This window comes from Coturnix japonica, chromosome 1 (assembly GCF_001577835.2).
Source record: "Coturnix japonica isolate 7356 chromosome 1, Coturnix japonica 2.1, whole genome shotgun sequence".
Taxonomy (NCBI): domain Eukaryota; kingdom Metazoa; phylum Chordata; class Aves; order Galliformes; family Phasianidae; genus Coturnix; species Coturnix japonica.
In genome coordinates, this window is record NC_029516.1 from 73,425,325 (window position 1) to 73,443,006 (window position 17,682).

General features: G+C 49.9%; 1 protein-coding gene across 7 annotated transcripts in view; it reads left to right on the top strand.

Moving 5' to 3' along the window:
- Positions 1-17,682, top strand: part of LSAMP (limbic system associated membrane protein) — a 909,725-nt gene that overhangs the window by 637,154 nt on the left and 254,889 nt on the right. For 3 of the 7 annotated variants that reach the window (XM_015875995.2, XM_015876028.2, XM_015876019.2), the window contains exon 2: positions 2,389-2,467. In XM_015875995.2, coding sequence (XP_015731481.1) covers positions 2,389-2,467 — 79 coding nt within the window. Of the gene's footprint in view, positions 1-1,822; positions 2,468-17,682 lie in introns of those variants that run through there. The other 4 variants (XM_015876008.2, XM_015875998.2, XM_015876045.2 and 1 more) reach the window with 2 other exon arrangements.

Genomic DNA, 17,682 nt, shown 5'->3' on the forward strand with positions numbered 1-17,682 from the left:
TGCGGGACTGGGGCTTGTACTCAATCTGCTACAAGAGCCCAGAGGCATCTTCCTGACACCTGTTGTACCATACCTGGGTTGCCACCAGTGTGATGGCATCTCTATCCCTTGTGCATAGGGCAGTGGCTCCGAGTTGCTCAGCAGCACGAGCTTCTTCAGTTCTGTCTCTGCAGCAGCTCAGAAACACCCAGTGTGTGGATGAACTGCCAAGCTTTTTCTCATTGTTCCCCTTCTCTCTTGCCATCTATACCAAGCCTAGGGAGGCTCCCTATACTAGGGAGCTATCTGCATCTGCTCACACTCCCTTGGCTTGAATACAAAGCAGCCATCTCTTTTGCTACTGCTTGCATGACACTGGAGGAGTGGTGTCATGACCTTAGCCCTTAATTTGTGGGCTTTTAACACATGCACAGATTGTTTAAGCACCCACAGACAGCACTGGCCTTTCCATACCAAGACTGCAGGGGTTGGTTCCTAGGGGTTCAGAGAGGACTGGATGCATTCCTGGAAGAAGAAAATCAATAGAGGGCCATGAACTACAAAGACATTGCCACCGGCTTGGGACATGCCATAGCCACAGATCATTGGGAACTAAGGAAACGCTCAGGGGCAGTCACTGCACGCTCTCCTTAAGCTCGTGGTTGGTTCAGCGACAGGATGTAGGGCTGGCTGGACCTCTGCTCTGATCCTGAGCCTCTGTTTGTACGGCAGGGGGTCACTGCTTACATCTCTGTAGTTTGTGTCTGACGTGTCCCCAGGAGCCCTCAAACCACCTCTCCCCTCTCTGCCTTCCGTTTTGGCCACAGAAGGGTTATGCTGGCCGAGCATCCCTAGAAGCTGTTCTCCATCCCTTCCTCCCACGGAGGGGAGCGGGATGGAGAAACAGCAAGTCGGCGACAGCAGTAAGACACACGGCCTATTCCTTTGCGTTTATTCCATCCTTTTTTCTCTCGCTCCGGTGGTGCAGGGCCGTTGTGTGCTCCGGGAGCCTTCCCGGTGGGCAGCGCTGCTGCAGGGTTCGGGGCTCAGCTGCGGCTGCTGGCACGCGGGGAGGACAGGCTGAGCATTCACACTGCGGGCAGCTCAATACCAGCATTGTCCGCCCTCCCTCCCTCAAAGGCTGGGAAAAGAGAGAGGGGGAGGGAAGGACCGAGCGAGCGGGGAGAGCTGGGAGGAAGGCGGAGGGAGCGATGTGCCACTGTTTATTTGGGGAGAGAAAGTCTGAGTAGGGGAAAAAGCGTGGCTTGGGGCTGCAGGGGCAGTTGGCAGCATTGCTCTTCCTCGTATCGGCGTGCTTAAAGCCAAGTTGTTTGCACTTTCCGCCGTGCTGCTTTGAACACGCAGCCCCCGTTTCTCAGTATTTACTCCTGTGACCGTTCACAGCGTTGTCCTCCATCCTCCGTACCCCGCTCCTGGGGCCTCCTTCCATCTGCCTCCCGCAGCCACCCCCGCCTGCCCTCAGCCTCGCCGGCTCCCCCATTCCTCCTTCCTCGCCTCCATCCTCCCTCTCCCTCCTGTCCCCATCCATCCTCCTCCTCTTCCCAGCCTCCCAGCTCGCCATCGCCTTTCCCCTTCCCGGGCTCCCTCCGCTCACGCACATAGCATCCCCGGCCGGTCCTAGCGCAGAAGCCCGGTCCCGGGTATCATTGGGGCTGGGTGCATGTGGCCGGGGATGTGGCCGGGGATGCAGCCTCTCCGCGCCGCTCCCTTCCCGCTCTCGCTCCAGCCGTGCGGCCGAACCGCCGTCCTCATCTCACGAGTACGTCTCCATCCCTCCTCCTCTCCCTCCTCCTCCTCCTCTCCCTCCTCCCTCACTCGCTCCGCCTGGGAAAGTGGGTTAGGAAGGGAGCTGGGAGCTGCACAGCCACGCACCGGAGCAGGACCAGCCAGGAGCGCAGCAACGGGAGCTGCGCTCTTTTTTTTTTTCCACCTCTTTCCATCGCTCCAGACGGGTTGATTTAATTGTTGCTGGGTTTTGCCGCCTGACTTTTGCGTCGTTTTTGATCTGCCTTTCTGACTCCTCTCGTTCTTTTCCCTCTCTTTTTCCTTCGTTGAAGGCTGTGCTCAGACTTTTTGTGGAAAGCCTTAAAAAAAAGAGAAAAGAAGGGGGGGGAAGAAGCCGGCGAGAGACCAAAAAGAGCACGAGAAAGTGGCAGCTGAGGGCTGTGAAATCACCTCCCCTTTCCGGGGCTGTCTGTCAGAGCGAGAGTTGTACATTATTATTACTGTTTTTCTTTCTCCATCCATCCATCCACATACACGCGCAGAGAGAGAGAGACGAGCACAGGCAACGAAACTCACCAAGACCAGCCATGGTAGCGAGGGCTCAGCCTGATCGGAAACAATTACCACTGGTCCTACTGAGATTGCTCTGCCTTCTCCCCACAGGGCTGCCAGTCCGCAGCGTGGATTTTACCCGAGGCACCGATAACATCACCGTGAGGCAGGGGGACACAGCCATCCTCAGGTAGGGCGTTCTGCCAACTTTTCCTTTTTTTCCTTACGCGTGTCGGTGCTGCCGTGTTTGCAATGTATAGATGTAATACTGCGTGCGCGCCTCTGTGAGTGTTATTTTACCTCTCCAACTGCGGTAACGGCGGCTGCTGCAAGCAGGCTCCGCGTGTGTGTGCGTGTTCGTGCCTTCGTATCAAAACATTGCAAAGCCTTTGAAAGCCTCTTGTAGTGCTCTGGATCAAAAGAATTTCAGCGGGGAAAGATGTGTTTGTGTGAGTCTGCTCTTGCCATTGCGCGTTCGCCACCAGCCCAGCGATATCAATGGGGAGAGCGAAAGGGATCCAGCTGTGCTTGCCAGATGTTCCATTGATGATCCCGTGCCTCTTGTTGTACCTATGCAAAAACTTTATCCCTGGTGCTGCAGGAACTCACGGGCAAGTTCTTGTGGGAAACTCTGGCTTTTAATGCTATTTATTTATCTTTTGGTTTTTTGCCCAGAAGGGAGGGCAAATGGATACAGTGGTGGGAAGGATGGAGAATAAACAGCAGGAGAGCTTTGGTGTCCCTGTAGCTCACATCTCACTCACTGAGCTGGGTCCTTCGCAGGGCTCGGTGGGTGGGTGTTTGCTGTGCCTGTATCTGAGCAGCTGGGAGGAGGAGGGTGTCTCTGCACACCAAGCCGTGTTTACTGGCAGTGTTGAGCACTGTATTTCCTTATCCGCCGTGTGGGTTTTCCAGCGGTAGTTCTGTGGCTCTGTGGGTTCAGAGAGTCTCAAATAGCTGAAAGCCGCTCATCTCTTTCCTGTGGGTCTGTTATTCAAATTCTGCCTTGCTCAACTTACCTGCAGTAGGTTCCCTACCAAAGGAAAATGCCGTGTGTGTGTGTGCATGTGCTGTATATTATGGCTATAAAACTACTGGACGTAACGTGAAATCAAGTCTGTAATCTGTGTGAGGAGCTGATAGTGCACAAACCCTGAAGCACCAAGGGAGCAATTCCCTAGCAAAGCAAGCGGCAGCTGCAAAGTTTTCTTTCTCTTCCTCTGAAATAAATCCTGCTACATGCCACCAATGTGATCCCCTGTGCCCTGCATCCCTCCCAGTTAATGACAGAGGGTGTGTGAGCCAGAAAGATGGGATCGGGGACAGAGGATGCTAGGAGAGGGATGTGTGTGTGTGTGTCTGCCTATCGCTTCCCTCAGCCCCTGTGTGCTGGCTTGTTTTGATCCTGGAATATCCGTTCACAGCTTCCATTCCCCAGCTCTCCAGACTTGTTAACTCGCGTGTAAGATTTATCCACACAGGGTAATAGGATTTACAGAGTAATTCATCTGCCTTGCATACACGGTGGAAGGGGTTTAGAGGCAACATGGTAAACACCTAACAAGGGGTGTTGCCTCTGACTCTGGGCTCCTCTCCCTTCCACTCGGTAGCAATTCTTATATCCCATTAACCCTTTTCTAGTGGAACTCTTGGCCGACTCATCCCATTTTTTAAAGGCAAATCCCTTCCATCAGTCCTTTGCATTGGTCAGGCAGATGTTTGCTGGAATATGTCTGGGACAACAGCTGCAGACAAGTCATTAAGCTCACTTGCCCAGCCAGGGGTCACTGGATTTCCATTTCCCACTTAACCTTGGAGCTTTGAAGTTTATCTAAACACTGTGTGCTGAAGCTGCATTTGCAGCAGAACGAACTGAAGGGATGGTGGGGATGCTGCCTGCAAAGCTTTCTGTCAGCAAACCGAGCTGGGTGACAGGGAGTGTGCATGGGAGAGTGGTTTTGGGGGGTGTACATGTGTGTGGAGAGCGTGGCTTGCCAGTGTTAGGTCAGGCACTAGAATACAATGTCTGAATAATGAGACTCAGCTGTGTCAGCCAGATGTGTGCCAAGTGGCACAGTTGGTGGGAGGTTTGCACCTCCCAGCCCTGCAACTGCAGCACCAGGTAGTACAGTGCTCCTGGCAGGATGTGCTTCTGTCACAGGTCAGCATAGACGGTGCTCTCCCTTGGCTGCCTGGCTAAGCTCCTTAAGCAGCTCTGGCAGAGTGTGCACATCTTGTGTTTCTCCCTCCCTTTCCCCAGGACTAGCCCCATGTTTCTGGGACATTTTGGTCCTTGCTTCAGAGGAAGGGCTGCAGCTGGAAGATGGGATGCCAGGCTGCAAAGGGAGAGGGTTCCCTCTGTCTTGAGGTCCTGCAGAATGACTTTCATTCCCTCAGTTTTAAAGCCAGACTCTGTTTGCTAGCTCCCCCCTCACTGTCTTCCCTGCCGCTCCGAAACATAACTCATCATGACAGCCTTGTGTTTGGAAAACTCCCAGCATCTCGCTCTCAGTGCCTACAGACCCACTGGTGACAACACAAGGGGAAGAGCTAGATGGGGAAAAACTATTAGATGGTCTGTTCTGACCGTGCCCTGAGCAGATCTTTACTTCCACAGGGAGATAGATAAGAGATTTCTGTACAGAGATCGTATCACCTCTTATATCTTTGTTACACATCTACTTCAGAGCAAGCACGTAGCCACAGTTTACCAGTGCACAGCAGCTCCAGCCTATAGCTTGAAAGGAAAATGTAGGAGGGAATGAAAATGGTATGCAGTTGGAGAGAATTGAAGGCAATGTACATAACGATAATATTAGTAAAAACATTCTGTTCCTCCAAATTGTGGTGTGGAACATTCAGCGTGGCAAGGAAGACAGGGTAATCTCAGTGCATCTGCTCCTCGGGGGCCTTCCTTGTTTATATGTGCTGTTGCACTGGTAGGTGGAAGAATGGGTGGATGGACTAATCTATGAAGGGGAGAAAAATATTTTCCTATTGTAAGCCCTAATGTTCCTGAAGGAAGCCACTCCTTTGGAATTTCATCTACAGCTTGTTAGAATGGAATTATTCTGGGAAGTTTGAATATGACTCTTTAAAGCCATGGCATTTAAATACTCCCCTGCTACGGACATTAGAAAAATGTTCTGAACGCTATACTGGCTCATCTCCTAAATGACCTGGCAGCAGGTTTGATTCATCTGTTGGCCTTGCTGAAGGTTGATGACTTTTAGCGATATTTTGGCATGGGGAAGTTAGTCAGGGGATTGCAGAGATGGAGAATAAAAATAGCCTGTGATGGGCTATCCACGGGGAAAAGGATAATGATCAGCTCCTTAGAGTGGGGCTGGAAAGGGAGGAGGGGGCTGAAAGCCGTAAAGAGGTGAGAAGGGCTGAGCAGAGCTGCTGGGATGTTTAGGAGACAATGCTGTGCATCAGAGGCTCTGTCAGGTTTAAGGGTTCATTTTTAACTCTGTCTTCAGCAAGTGAAGGGGAACACTGAACCTTGAGTACTGAGAGGGAATTGTGTAATTCCTGCCAATGCAAGATCAATTCTTGCCTGCAAGATCACAGTCACGAGGTTGTCAGGTTTTGTATGCAACTTCCCTACTTGAGTTAAAATAAAAATCTCCAAGCAACGAGCACACAAAATAGCCCCCGCAATCAACTAAAACATGAAAAGAAAAACACAGCCCTTCTTTCTGTTTGTCCACTTCCACCTCATTTTTTCCTGCAAGCATTGAGTGAGCAAAGGCAGGGGCCCGGTGCTGGAGAGGGGATGAGAAACAGGAGGACCTTGTCTGAGCTGGGACAAGGTTTCAGTCTGACAGCATGTATGGGAACTTTCATCCCAACGGGCAGTTTATTCAAGTTCCATGTGGCTGGATGGCCTGGTACTCAGTGACCAGCAGTGGTGATGGCACTGATTATGTGATCCTGCAGTATGAGCAATTTCTGCTAACTCTGTTAGTGGCTGCCTGATATTTTGCTGATGTTCCACATGTAGAGCTGTGTGGTGGATAAAGGCACTTCGGGCCAAGTAGCAGCACAGCATCGCAACAAAGCTTATGCCCTATACATCCATTTTAAAATAAAAGGAAAAGCTCTTCAGATTATACTTATAATTAGCATATGATTTGTAACAGGGAGCACCGAGTTGAGCCCTTTACTAGAAATGAGAATAGGCATGTTCAAAGGTATAATGCTACATAATAATACAGTCTCAGCAGTAAAATTGTAACCCTGCTTATTAGCGGTATTGTTGTGGCACTTAAGGCCAGGGCTAAGTCGAGGCACCCTTTATGTTAAGTGCCCTGTGAGCAAAAGCAGGTCCCTGGCCATTAACTGGGATGGGCAGGGGCTGGAAAAGAGGGGTGGCCCGGGGTGACTGACCTGGCCCCAGGGCAACAGCCCAGCAACATCTCTATTAGGCTGAGCCACACACTGTAGCCCAGCAGACATGACAAGCAAGGCTTCCCATGGGCATCCTGCTCTTCTTCTCTGGCATACACTGCCACTGTGATCAAATACTGTGTGTGCACGTTGGGAGGGTGTGTTGGGGTTTGCTGATACTTTCCTTCCTTAATTCCAAAAAGGAAGAGTTAAACTATAAGAAGTAGTATATAAATGCAGTAACAGATGATGTTGCAAAACTTCCAGGTCTGGCAGCAGATGGTGCCATTATATGAAGGCACACACGCGTACATAGATGTCTGTGTGTATACATATGATAAAGGGAAATGCGATACGTACGGGAGATGGGTGTCTCTCCCTCTCACACATGCACGTGCATACGCACGGTGTTTAACATAGAGCACCCAGTGGGGAGTGGGAAGCTTGTCATGAAGCTTTTACCTCAAACCAGGATAAACCCATTGCAAGCAAAGGTTGGCAGGAAATTAGGAAAAGGTTCTTCTTTCATTGTAATTGCGTTATGTTCAGTAATGCTGTACATGAGAGTTGTGTTCAGAAAGATGGAGGAGGGGTGGCAGCATCAGACTGTATGGCTTTAACCTCCTCTCCTGAGCCTGCGCGCGCGCTTCAGTTTGCAGCTGAGCACCATATGCTTTCCTACATAGTTGACATTAAAATTTATATACTGGGATGTGTTACCTTGGAGTGTCTTGGAGCCAGTACCTCTTCCACACCGCTCCCCTCCTCTGCAGGTCACAAGGAAATATAGAGCCTTAAAATAGCTTGGAGTTATCGGAATTTGCAGTCTTGTAACTATAAGTTTTCAAAATATATGTTACGCATACCTGCCCTTTCCTTCCAGACCCATGGGCTTCCCATTCAGACAGAACTGCAGGGCCGCCACTCACTGTGACACAGCTGCAGGGCTCCAGCAGCAGCACTGCAAGGCTGGATGTAGCCATTTTCACCTCCTTGTGTTGTCCATCAAAATTCACGCTGGTTTGTGTGAACTCTGGCTCTCCTGGAGTAAGAGCAATGGAGGGCACAAAGGTGAAGCTGGGAATTTACTGAGTTTTCTTTTACTCTTCTCTGGCTCGAGAAGAAACGAATGTGATTTTCAGCTGAGTCTGACACCAAAGCATTTGCTTCAGGCTTCAGGCACATCTAACATGTCTGGTTTTATGGTAAGTAATGGGAACTAATAACGCTGAGTTTCACCTCTGCCTAGAAAGCAGCTATTTCAAAATAATCCCAGCAGCCAGTCTCCTCGGTGCACGCCTCATTCTGCAGATCTTGTTATTAGAGGCAACTCGGTTGTGTGGGAGAGGCCCGCTCTGACCCCCAGGTGCCCCTGTTGTGCATGGAGGGGAGAACCAACCCCGCTGTAGCCCAGCTGAATGCAGTGGGGATGGGCTTCTCTAGCCAGAGGCAGAGTGATGGAGCTTTCCACTGTCCCTCACTCTCTCTGTCCCAGGATGGCTGTTTGCTCTTAGTGAGACACTGAGCCTCAGAGCTGCCTGTCCCACTTGGTTTTTGGTGCCTTCCTGTGCAACCAAAACCCATGCTGAAACCCACCAGCAGGCAGCACTCATGATTCTGAACAGTAAATATCAATCTCTCCTCTCCCTCTGTGTCTCTTTCTCTGTTATTAAGCTGACAGGCACTTAGCCAATTACCCAGTCTTAGTCTCAGCTGTATTTATGGAGGAGGAAGAGGCAACGTGCGCAGCTCCTGACTTCAGGGCTTCAGCTGAGCCTCCCTTGCGTGCTGTAGAGTTTTCCCTTATGTGAGCTGCTAAAGACGCTTGGGGAAAGAAACCAATGACATAGATGTGTTATGGGAGGGGAACACGGAGAGCAGGAAAGGGGGCTGCTCCCCTAAACCAGAGGTGTGGGCAGAACTTGCGCTGTTTGCCATTAGTTTTGTGTTCAAATTTGGCAGAAAACTGAGTGCCTTTGTTGCAAGAGGTCGCGTTGGGTGTGGAACGCAATGGCTGCGGGGACACACTCCGTCTTTTTGGCTGTGACAAGGGCTGAGAGTCAGAAACTGCAGCAACAGACTGTGAATCTGTGCCTTGAAGTATGGGGCCATGCATACGTGGGGGGGGATGTAGTGTGAAACCGTAACTCGGAGCCAAGAGCCACCCCTAATCCCTGATGCATTGCGCCTAGAACATACAGCCTGCGCCAGCTCAAGTGTTTACTCCAAACAGCAAAATTTAGGCGAGTAGCGCTGAAGTGTTCTGTGAATATTTTCATGAATGTGAAAAATGAATTCACTTTGGCTGCAGCTGTGTTTCCTTTGTGTGTGCTCATGCATCCTTTTTAGTTTTCCTCTCTCCCCTGTGTATAATCTGAGTGGATGAGTTTTCTTTGCCCCAGCGTTCACGTACAGAACGTTTTAAACGGGTTAGTAGATGAGGAAACAAGGTTCTAGCTGCAACTTCTGCAGCTGGCAGCCTGTGGCTTTGCAGATCTGCAGGCACGTGCCCTTCTCTCCCCAGGCGCTAACTAGGTGCATATGCCTGTGATGCACTTGATATGTATTTATATAGGATGTTGCTTGGGGAGCATTGGACATGGTCCTTGCAACACCTCATCAGAGCCCGGGCGTAAAAGCAGTGGAACAAGCAAGATGTGGAGCTGATCGCAGCTTGAGCCACAATAATTTATGTGCATGTGACAAGAGAAAATTACCTTTAAACTCTGCACCCAACCAATCAATCTTGCAGCAGCCTGTTTTTGCTAGGAAGGGTGCCTCGGGCCAAGCCTATCAAGCTCAAAAAGAAAGGTTAGAATGTTCTACCATCATAATCTTTTTCTTTTCCTTGGGTGGAGAGGAGCCACAGTGACAAAGCCAGGCTGACTCCTTTACAGTGAGCCCCCTCCCACCCCCAGCTTAGATTCCCAGAAGGAGTAGGCAGGAATTTCTGTGGTCTGACCCCGACTTCATCTCCTGAGGGAACAGAAAGCATGTGATGGAGGGGACCAAGAACCAATGGGCATGCTGGAATCAGAAAGAGCTTTGAGAGGGGGGAAAGCATCATTATGGCAAGGCAGCAACCCTACCGGATGGCTGCAGGTTGCGCAGGGACTTCAGGAAACTCCCTTGGATCCAGGCTGTCCCCTGAGCCTGCAGCAGGGGGACCTGGGGAGTGATTAATCCCTGCAAACTGTTGTCCCCTCCTTGCCAAGTACAATATAACACGATCCGTAGTCTCCCTCTCTGCAGCTATGGAGCACGGAGCCTGCGCCAGCTGCAGCAGTCGTTTATTGGAGCCCCCCTCCTTGTGTGAGCTGGGGCACGTGTGGTTTGCTGGAGCTCGTTGGTCCCTTGAGAGCAGGCACGTTTATTAGCAGTTCCCTCGGGCCAAACAACAGTGAGGCTTTGAGTGCCAGGGTCAGGGCTATGGTGGAAGAAGTTGGACAAGGAATGCTACACCCTCCTTTCCTTACCTCCTTCCTCTCCTTGTTTGCAGCTTGCTATTTCTCAGATGGGCTCTATTCTCTGTAGGTTTGCTGGAGGACTTAGCCCATTTTGAAACCTTAGCAAATGCAGCCCATTGTAATGGCTTTCCCCCTCAACTTTCCCACTGCAGGCTGTTTTCTGGAATGGATCAGCTCAAAGCGAACAGAGGCATGCCTGTTTATTTAAAGCCAAATAGGCAGAAAGTATAAACATTAAAAAGTGTGCACAGCCTGATCCTTTCTCACGTGTATGCTACATAAGGCAGCCGTGGTTTTGGATAGCAAATAATTCAGGGCAGTATGCTTTAAAGTGTGCTCAGTGTGGGCAGCAGTAACAGGTGCTCCTATCCTAATGAGGGACGGAAAAGGAGTTGCCTCCTTCACTAGCTGAACTCACTCTTTAGGGCCTTCTGCTATTATACCTACTGCTTGCTGACACAGAGGAGGATGGGGGAGCAGCATGGAGGCTGTGGGGCTATGGTCTCTTCTGATTTGGATCACAGTGAGCTCTGAGCTCTTTTGTGGAGCCCAGCCACTCAGTTACCCACTGGTCTTCAGGCTGGGCCTGCAGAATATTCCCAGGGCCTTTATTTTCTGCTCCAGTGCAGAATGCCTGATGCCTGTTTGTCCTCAGAGTGAGAGTAGAGGCTGTGTCACCAATAAAGCTCCTTATTTTCCTAACAGGAATGTAGTCACATCCCAGTGATCTGCTGCTCCTGCTTTCAGTTGTAGCCCAAGTTGGAAATGAGTGGAAGGATGGGGAGGCTGACAGGCAAGAACTGAGGCTGCAAGCTTGCGTGAAAGCTGCTTTGCTGCAGTCTGCAGAAGGCTACACTGCTCTGCTTCTTTCACATGCTCTGTGCTTCTGCTGGTAGAAGATAAAAGGGTGCAGAAGCTTTGTTTTTTTTCCATCCCATCATGCCCTTCTTGGGTGAGAAATCTGATAATCCTGCACGATGCTGATTAGGGGAGACCCAGGTTGATGCTGGGGTACAGACCTCACCTTATGCAAGTGGCGAGGAAGACAGATGCACTTACAAACCAGTATTAGCACAATGCTGGGGAAAGTCCTCAGTGCTTAAAGTGCCAAACCTCTCTGGCCATGAAGAGAAGGAGTCTGTCTTTAGCTACTGAGTTATGATTATCTCAGACAGATTTGTCCACGGCAGGAGAGGCTTTGCAGAAACTCTGGAGGCACCTCCGCACATTTGGCAGAGAACCACAAGGTGCTAAAAACTAAAGCCAGCTGCTGGTGCTGTACAGGCATGGTCCTAAGTACTAGTAACCCTTTTTTATCCTTCTGTGGTACCTCTGTTTTGTGGGACTGGGTCTCTGAAGTCACTGTGGCGAGAAATGCAACCTGGCTGCCTTTACACTTAAGGGAAACCTGAGCCTGGCATCCATAATCAGGAGCAGAAGGTGCTGCAGGCAATCTGTCTTCCTAGCACTGCATTAAACCCATTTTAGCTCCTTCAGCTAAATATCAAATTATCTGTCCACCCACACATCCTCCCCCCTGCATCAACTGTGCTTGGTGATGGGCCATCTGTAGGACTTCCACCAGGACAAGAGGGTCCACAGGGGTTCTTGCGTAATGTACTTTGTGCGTGTTTGTTGGCCTTTAGAGTGGCATTTCTTCCTTTCCTATTACTCTGGCTGGTCTCCAGTAATGGTGATGAATCAGAGGCATGCTGGTCCATCCATTTGAAAAGTGTGTCCCAAGGTGGAACAACACACAGCTTTCTTCTCGCTTCTGTTGGGAAGAGGTGCTTAGATGCAGGCCAGGTGGGTCAAGGTCCTTGAATGTAATTGGGACAGTTAGCCTTTTAAATGACCTCTTCTTTCCTTGCTTAATTCAAAGCAGGAGCTGTTAGGCCTAAGGAAGAGAGGTCTAAGCATGAGACACGATTAATGACACGTAAGCATGTAAGAAGCAAAAAGAAAGGAATAATCTCTTCTGCAGGAGAATGCAAGGTGGAATGGATTTAGGCTGCAGCAAGAGAGATGGGCAGAATGTCAGTAAGAACTCTGAAACAGTAAAGATAGCAAAACAGTGGATCAAATTGCCTTGGGAGGCTGTAGCTCCATCACTAGAGGGCTGGTAAGGACAGACTAGATGTGTATAAGGAGTGACAGATGCCATAAATGACGAAGTAGAACTGATCCATCCTTCACATAGAGGAACAGACTGGACAGTTCCTTTGGGTCTCTCCCCCTCTGCTTCTCTGCACACAGCCTTTGGGCTCAGAGGATGGCAGGAGTTCAGCAGAAAGACATCTGAAGGCAGAGAGTAGGAGCCCTAGAAGGAACCTTGCAAACATGGCCAGGAGGCCCTTGCCCGTTTCTCCTGCTGCAGCTGCCCTTCTCCTTTCCATCCCAGGAGCACAACATGCTCTGAGATGTCAGTAGTTGGTGCCTCTCCGGTCCATGCTTGTTACACTAAAACTGTCTGGCAGGAATCAATGTCAGGACTGTTCTTAAAAACAACTTTCTGTTGGAGGGACACATATCTGTTCCTCATTTGCTTCCCTGGGAGGGCCGTGGGACCTAGAGGATTTTCTACTACTTGTGTGACAGGAAAAATGAGTTGAAAGTCCATTGCTTCTTATTGGAGAAGTTTGAAGTCATTACTGAATGTTCAGCTCACGAAGCTTTGTCAGCATGTTCTGCTAATGAAATGATGTCTTTCCCTGCTGTGAAGTCACCTCTGTGTGCTGGGATCTGAGCACGTGAGGCTCAGGGTCTGCTTTAGGGGTGGATGTGGTATAGCATATGAGTGCTGCTGGGGCCTTTCACCATGGGGGAGGTAGCATGTGATGTAAGGAGCAAAGTCTTGCATCCACTGCCGTGCCTCAAATCAGAGATTTGGGTGGCTTCCAGGGACATCTCAGGCAACCAGAAGGCTCAGCGTGATGGGGATGCAGGGGAGGATAGGAAAGGATGTTTGGGGAGAGAGAGAGGAGCAAGTTAAGAGAGGAAGAACTATCCAAGAGTGGGAGTGAAGAATGTGAAACAAACCTTGAGGGCCTGCTGTAAAGTTTGGATGGATGTCCTTTGTCTTAATCTTTCTCCAGCCATAGTGGCCAGGTTGTCACTAACCTGGTCAGGCAAGGTGCCAGAGGCTGTCTCCATTGCTCACCCATCGTCTGCTCTCGTCCCGTCTCCGAGTCATGTTTTCTTGTCAGCATTTCTCTCCTACAGATCGATCCCTCCTTGGCTCATTCCAGTGATTTTTAAGCATAGAGAGAAACTTCCTCTTGGCAAGTGAGATAATCAAGCTGAATATTACCCATCTCTGAAGTGCAAGCAGTCTGTGAGCAGAGCCAAAGTCAATATCTTGGCAGATGCTGCTTTGCATTGATTTATCTTCTCTTGGAGTAGGCTGCAAGACCTCAAAGAAGGCAGCGTGGTCACCTGGCCAAACCCCAAAACATTCGTGGGCAACATTAGCCTGCTTGATTCGGGATCCAGGAGCTGCTCTCCTCACTGTCTGGGAGTATAAGACTGTGGTGCCAAACTCACAAATCCCTCTTTTCCTCTTGTGTTCGCACCGGTGCTGCTTCTTGTGCTGAGACAGATCTTGGGCTCTGAGCAGCAGCTCAGGGTGCTGAGCTAAGCCAGCCTCATCTGCTGGCTTAATGGAGCAAGAAAACAGCCGTCTGTGCTGCTGCTGGGGCAGGGGAGAGCAGCAGGGGACCTGCCAGGGGAGCTTGCAGCATGGGGCTTTTCCCTTGTGGAAAACCTGGATGTGTGAGGGGAAACATCTCTGTGAGCAGGGAGGGCCTCCAGCAGAGCAGGCAGGGGGCTTTCAAAACCACAGCTAAAGAGAAACCATGTGTATGATCTCAAGCAGCAGACAGCTGTGTACAAAACCCATCCCCTCTGGCACTATCCCCTCTCTTCTGTTCCCTCCCCAGCCCCTCAGCTCCAGGCCTGGCTGAGCCCTTAGCAGCTCCCATCTCCCCACCTTGCTGCTTTCACGCTAGAACAGCACTGACACATCTCCAGCTCTGCAGTCTCCCCGAGGGCCTGGCCAGATGCTGATTGTCTTCATGCCCAGTTGGGGACAGCAGGAATTGTTATAAAATAGCATTGATTTCTTGTGCAGCACAGAAAAAACTTTCCCCTACAAGTCCATGCCTTTGCTCCCGGGACTCGCTGGGATGTCTCTCAAATGTCACAGTACGTTTGCAGCAGAGAGTACCTCTGGAGGCTTCCTGTGGGCTCCGATTTTGATCCAGATGGAAAATGGAACGAGTTGGCTGAGGCTTTCCTCACAACCTAATTCTTTCTGCCTCTCCTCGTCATTTTTATGTGAACAGAAGAGGCTTGGGACTGAAATAGGAGAAGCTGCAGAAGCGAGCGCTTCAGATAGAGGAGAATGCTGTGCTGGGGGGAAAGAGAGGGGCCTGGAGCTGGGGAGCACAGGGCAGGGGCAGAGCTGGGCTGAGGAGCTGGGGGCTGCGGGGCTGCCATACTGTCACGTGAGAATGGCACGTTAAAGGAGGGCAAGCATTTCTTCAAGACAGCAATATGTTTTTCAAGGATTAAGCAGCTCCTTCTCCCCTTGTGTTGCTTTACTGTGGCAAGAATCCGTGCTACGTGGAGGAGCCCAGAGCAACCTGTGCAGAAGCACAGCTCCTGGCCCCCCGGCTCCCTGCCCATAGGCACGGCTGAGCATGCAGCACCTGTGGGCAGATGGAGCCCTTTCTATCTCCCCAGCTGACGCCAGCTCTGTTTGTCCCCTGCTTCAGCTCTGTCTTAGCCCAAGGCGCTGCGTGCTGGTGTTGGCACCAGCACATGTTCCTTCACTGAGGGCCTGAAGCCACGGGGCTGGTGCTGTGCTTGTACCATGCATTATGCCGTCCGCTTCTGTTTGTGATTTCTGCCCTGTCCTTGCTTGTTCTCTGGTTTCTTTTGTGTTTATTATTCTAATTTATTGAGTTACCTGAAGTGATGCTGCAGACACCAAGGCTGCTTTGCAGAAATTAACGATTGTGCATTCTGCGCGGTGGTGCCTCGTGTCGACTTGGCTTTTATGTGATGGAGCTTAAAATATGCTCAGAGAAAATGAAAATGTTCACCTCTATTATAAGCACACACAGATAAGTTGTTGTCAGATCTGTGCCAGAGCACGTGGAATTACTTGGAGACTATTTTGCTCAGTAGTCCCTGGCGTTTCTGAAACTCAAGATACTTTAATTAATTTACCCTTTGAAACAAGTCAGAGTTGGCCACTCCATTCTGCAGCAGGAGAAACTGAGGCTCAAAAATGAGATGTGTTTAAGCAAATTAGTGGCTGGCCAAAGGCAGCTTGATTTATAGGTGTTCTTCAGGGCTGTGCTAGGTAACAGGCTGCTGCACCAAGATAGCGCATGAAAGTCTCCTAGTATGTTCTGGGCTGAATTAAAAAAGGGGTGGCCAGCAGGGAGAGGGGGGTGATTGTCCCCCTCTACTCAGCTCTGTGAGGCACCATCTGCAGTACTATAGCACAAGAAAGACATGGAGCTCTTTGAGCAGGTGCAGAGGAGGGCCACTGAAATGATCAGAGGGCTGGAGCACCTCTCCTATGAGGAAAGGTTGAGGGAACTGGGCTTGGTTAACTTGGAGACGAGAAGGCTCCAGAGAGACCTCATTGTGGCCTTTCAGTTCTTGAAGTGAGCGTATAAACAGGATGGGGTAAGACTTTAAGAGTGTGGACTGCGATAGGACAAGGGGGAATGGTTTTAAACTGAGACAGGGGAGGTTTAGGTTAGATATGAGGAGGAAGTTTTTCACACAGAGGGTGGTGACGCACTGGAACAGGTTGCCCAAGGAGGCTGTGGATGCCCCATCCCTGGAGGCATACAAAGCCAAGCTGGATGTAGCTCTGGGTGGCCTGGTCTGCTGGTTGGTGACCCTGCCTGTGGCAGGAGGGTTGAAACTGGATGATCATTGTGGTCCTTTTCAACCTAGGTTATTCTATGATTCTGTGATAATATGCAAAAGACAAAGATACCACTGTGGACTGCTACATTGTTTCAGATGTACTTAATTGCTTCTCTGGTTGCACAGTGCTTATCAGCTTACTGGTCTCTGCTGGGAAGATCTAGGAGATGACACACCTGAGTGTCTAGGAGGTGTGCAGCAGGTCCTTTCAGGGGCTGGCATTGTAAATCAATTGCATGTGCCCTCCCAGCTCACTGGGAACAAGTTCCTTGATGTGTCTGTGCCAGATCCAATGCTTCTTGGACATCACTCAAAGGGGGGGATGTGTGATGCAGGGTGGAATTTTTAGCTGCTGGGACGTAAGCCATTTGCATAGTGTGGTCACTCCCTTCTCTTGCCTGAATGCTTAGAAATCCTGCAGAGAGAGTACTTTTCAAACAGACTCTTAATTAACATATGTGAATTTCCTCCCAAACAGAAGAATTCAGGAAATATCAGGTGATAGCTGAAGCCTTTTACAGCAGTATCTTGCATTTCTTAATCGGCATTGTGTAAGAAAATAGAAAACCCTCCTAAGTGGGCAAATATGCAGAATGACTTGCTGATATGAGAAATTTCTTCTGCGCCTTAGGCGGATTGTCTCCTGCATGTGGTTAGAAACAAGAGGATTTGTATCACAGTTGTTGGGGGAAGAGGTTGCGAGGAGGAGTTTTCCCATCATGTATAAAGCAAACACTTGTATTCTTGCAATTCACATAACTGCCTTGTGCTCCTTTTGTGAGCGGTGTTTGGCCTTGGTAATACACAGATGGCTCCAAAAGTAGTGCCTCCTATCTATTCCCATGGAAACTATAACAGATACAAAGAGCACAATAATACTATTTGACAGAGCAAATTCTCAGCTACAGAAATCTGTTGTTTTTTTTTTCCTGAAGTCTCCATTAGTTATGAATGATAATTGCACTTGTAAAAATCTGCCCGACAGACGTGACCCAGTGCTTCACAGCTGCTTTGACAGCTTTGTGGCTAGGAAAATGTTGCCCACGCAGTCTGTCTTTCATTGGCCCAAGCAGATGGAAGTCAGAAGATGCCAAATCTGGAATATACAGTGAGCGTGGTAGGACATTCAAGCCTAGACTGGCAGCGTGTTCCAAACACTACAGGGCCTGGTGTTATCGTGTTGTGAGACAAGGACAGGTCTTCTCTGACCTGACTCTGGAAGGTTGAGCCTTCAGCTCAGTCAGTGTCACAGTGTGGTGATCAGAGATGATAGTTTGTCCATGTTCCATAAAATGCAGCATAGTCACTCCTTTGCTATCACAAAAAACAGTGTGCATCGCTTTACCCACCAAGTCCTGCATCTTGAACATTTCCTTCAGTGGAGAATTCACCCGTCGCCATTCCATGGACTGTGCCTTTACAGGGCTTTTGCCTCCTCTGTGCTCTTCATCATTTTGTTTATTGCTGGGCTATCTACTCTGATTTGTTTCCTCCCGATAGCAGAAGGCCCCAGTCTTTTCAATCTATCTCCCTTCTCACAGAAGTTTTGCCAGGCCTCTAACTCACTGCTGTCACCTGTCCCCGAACCTCATTTATT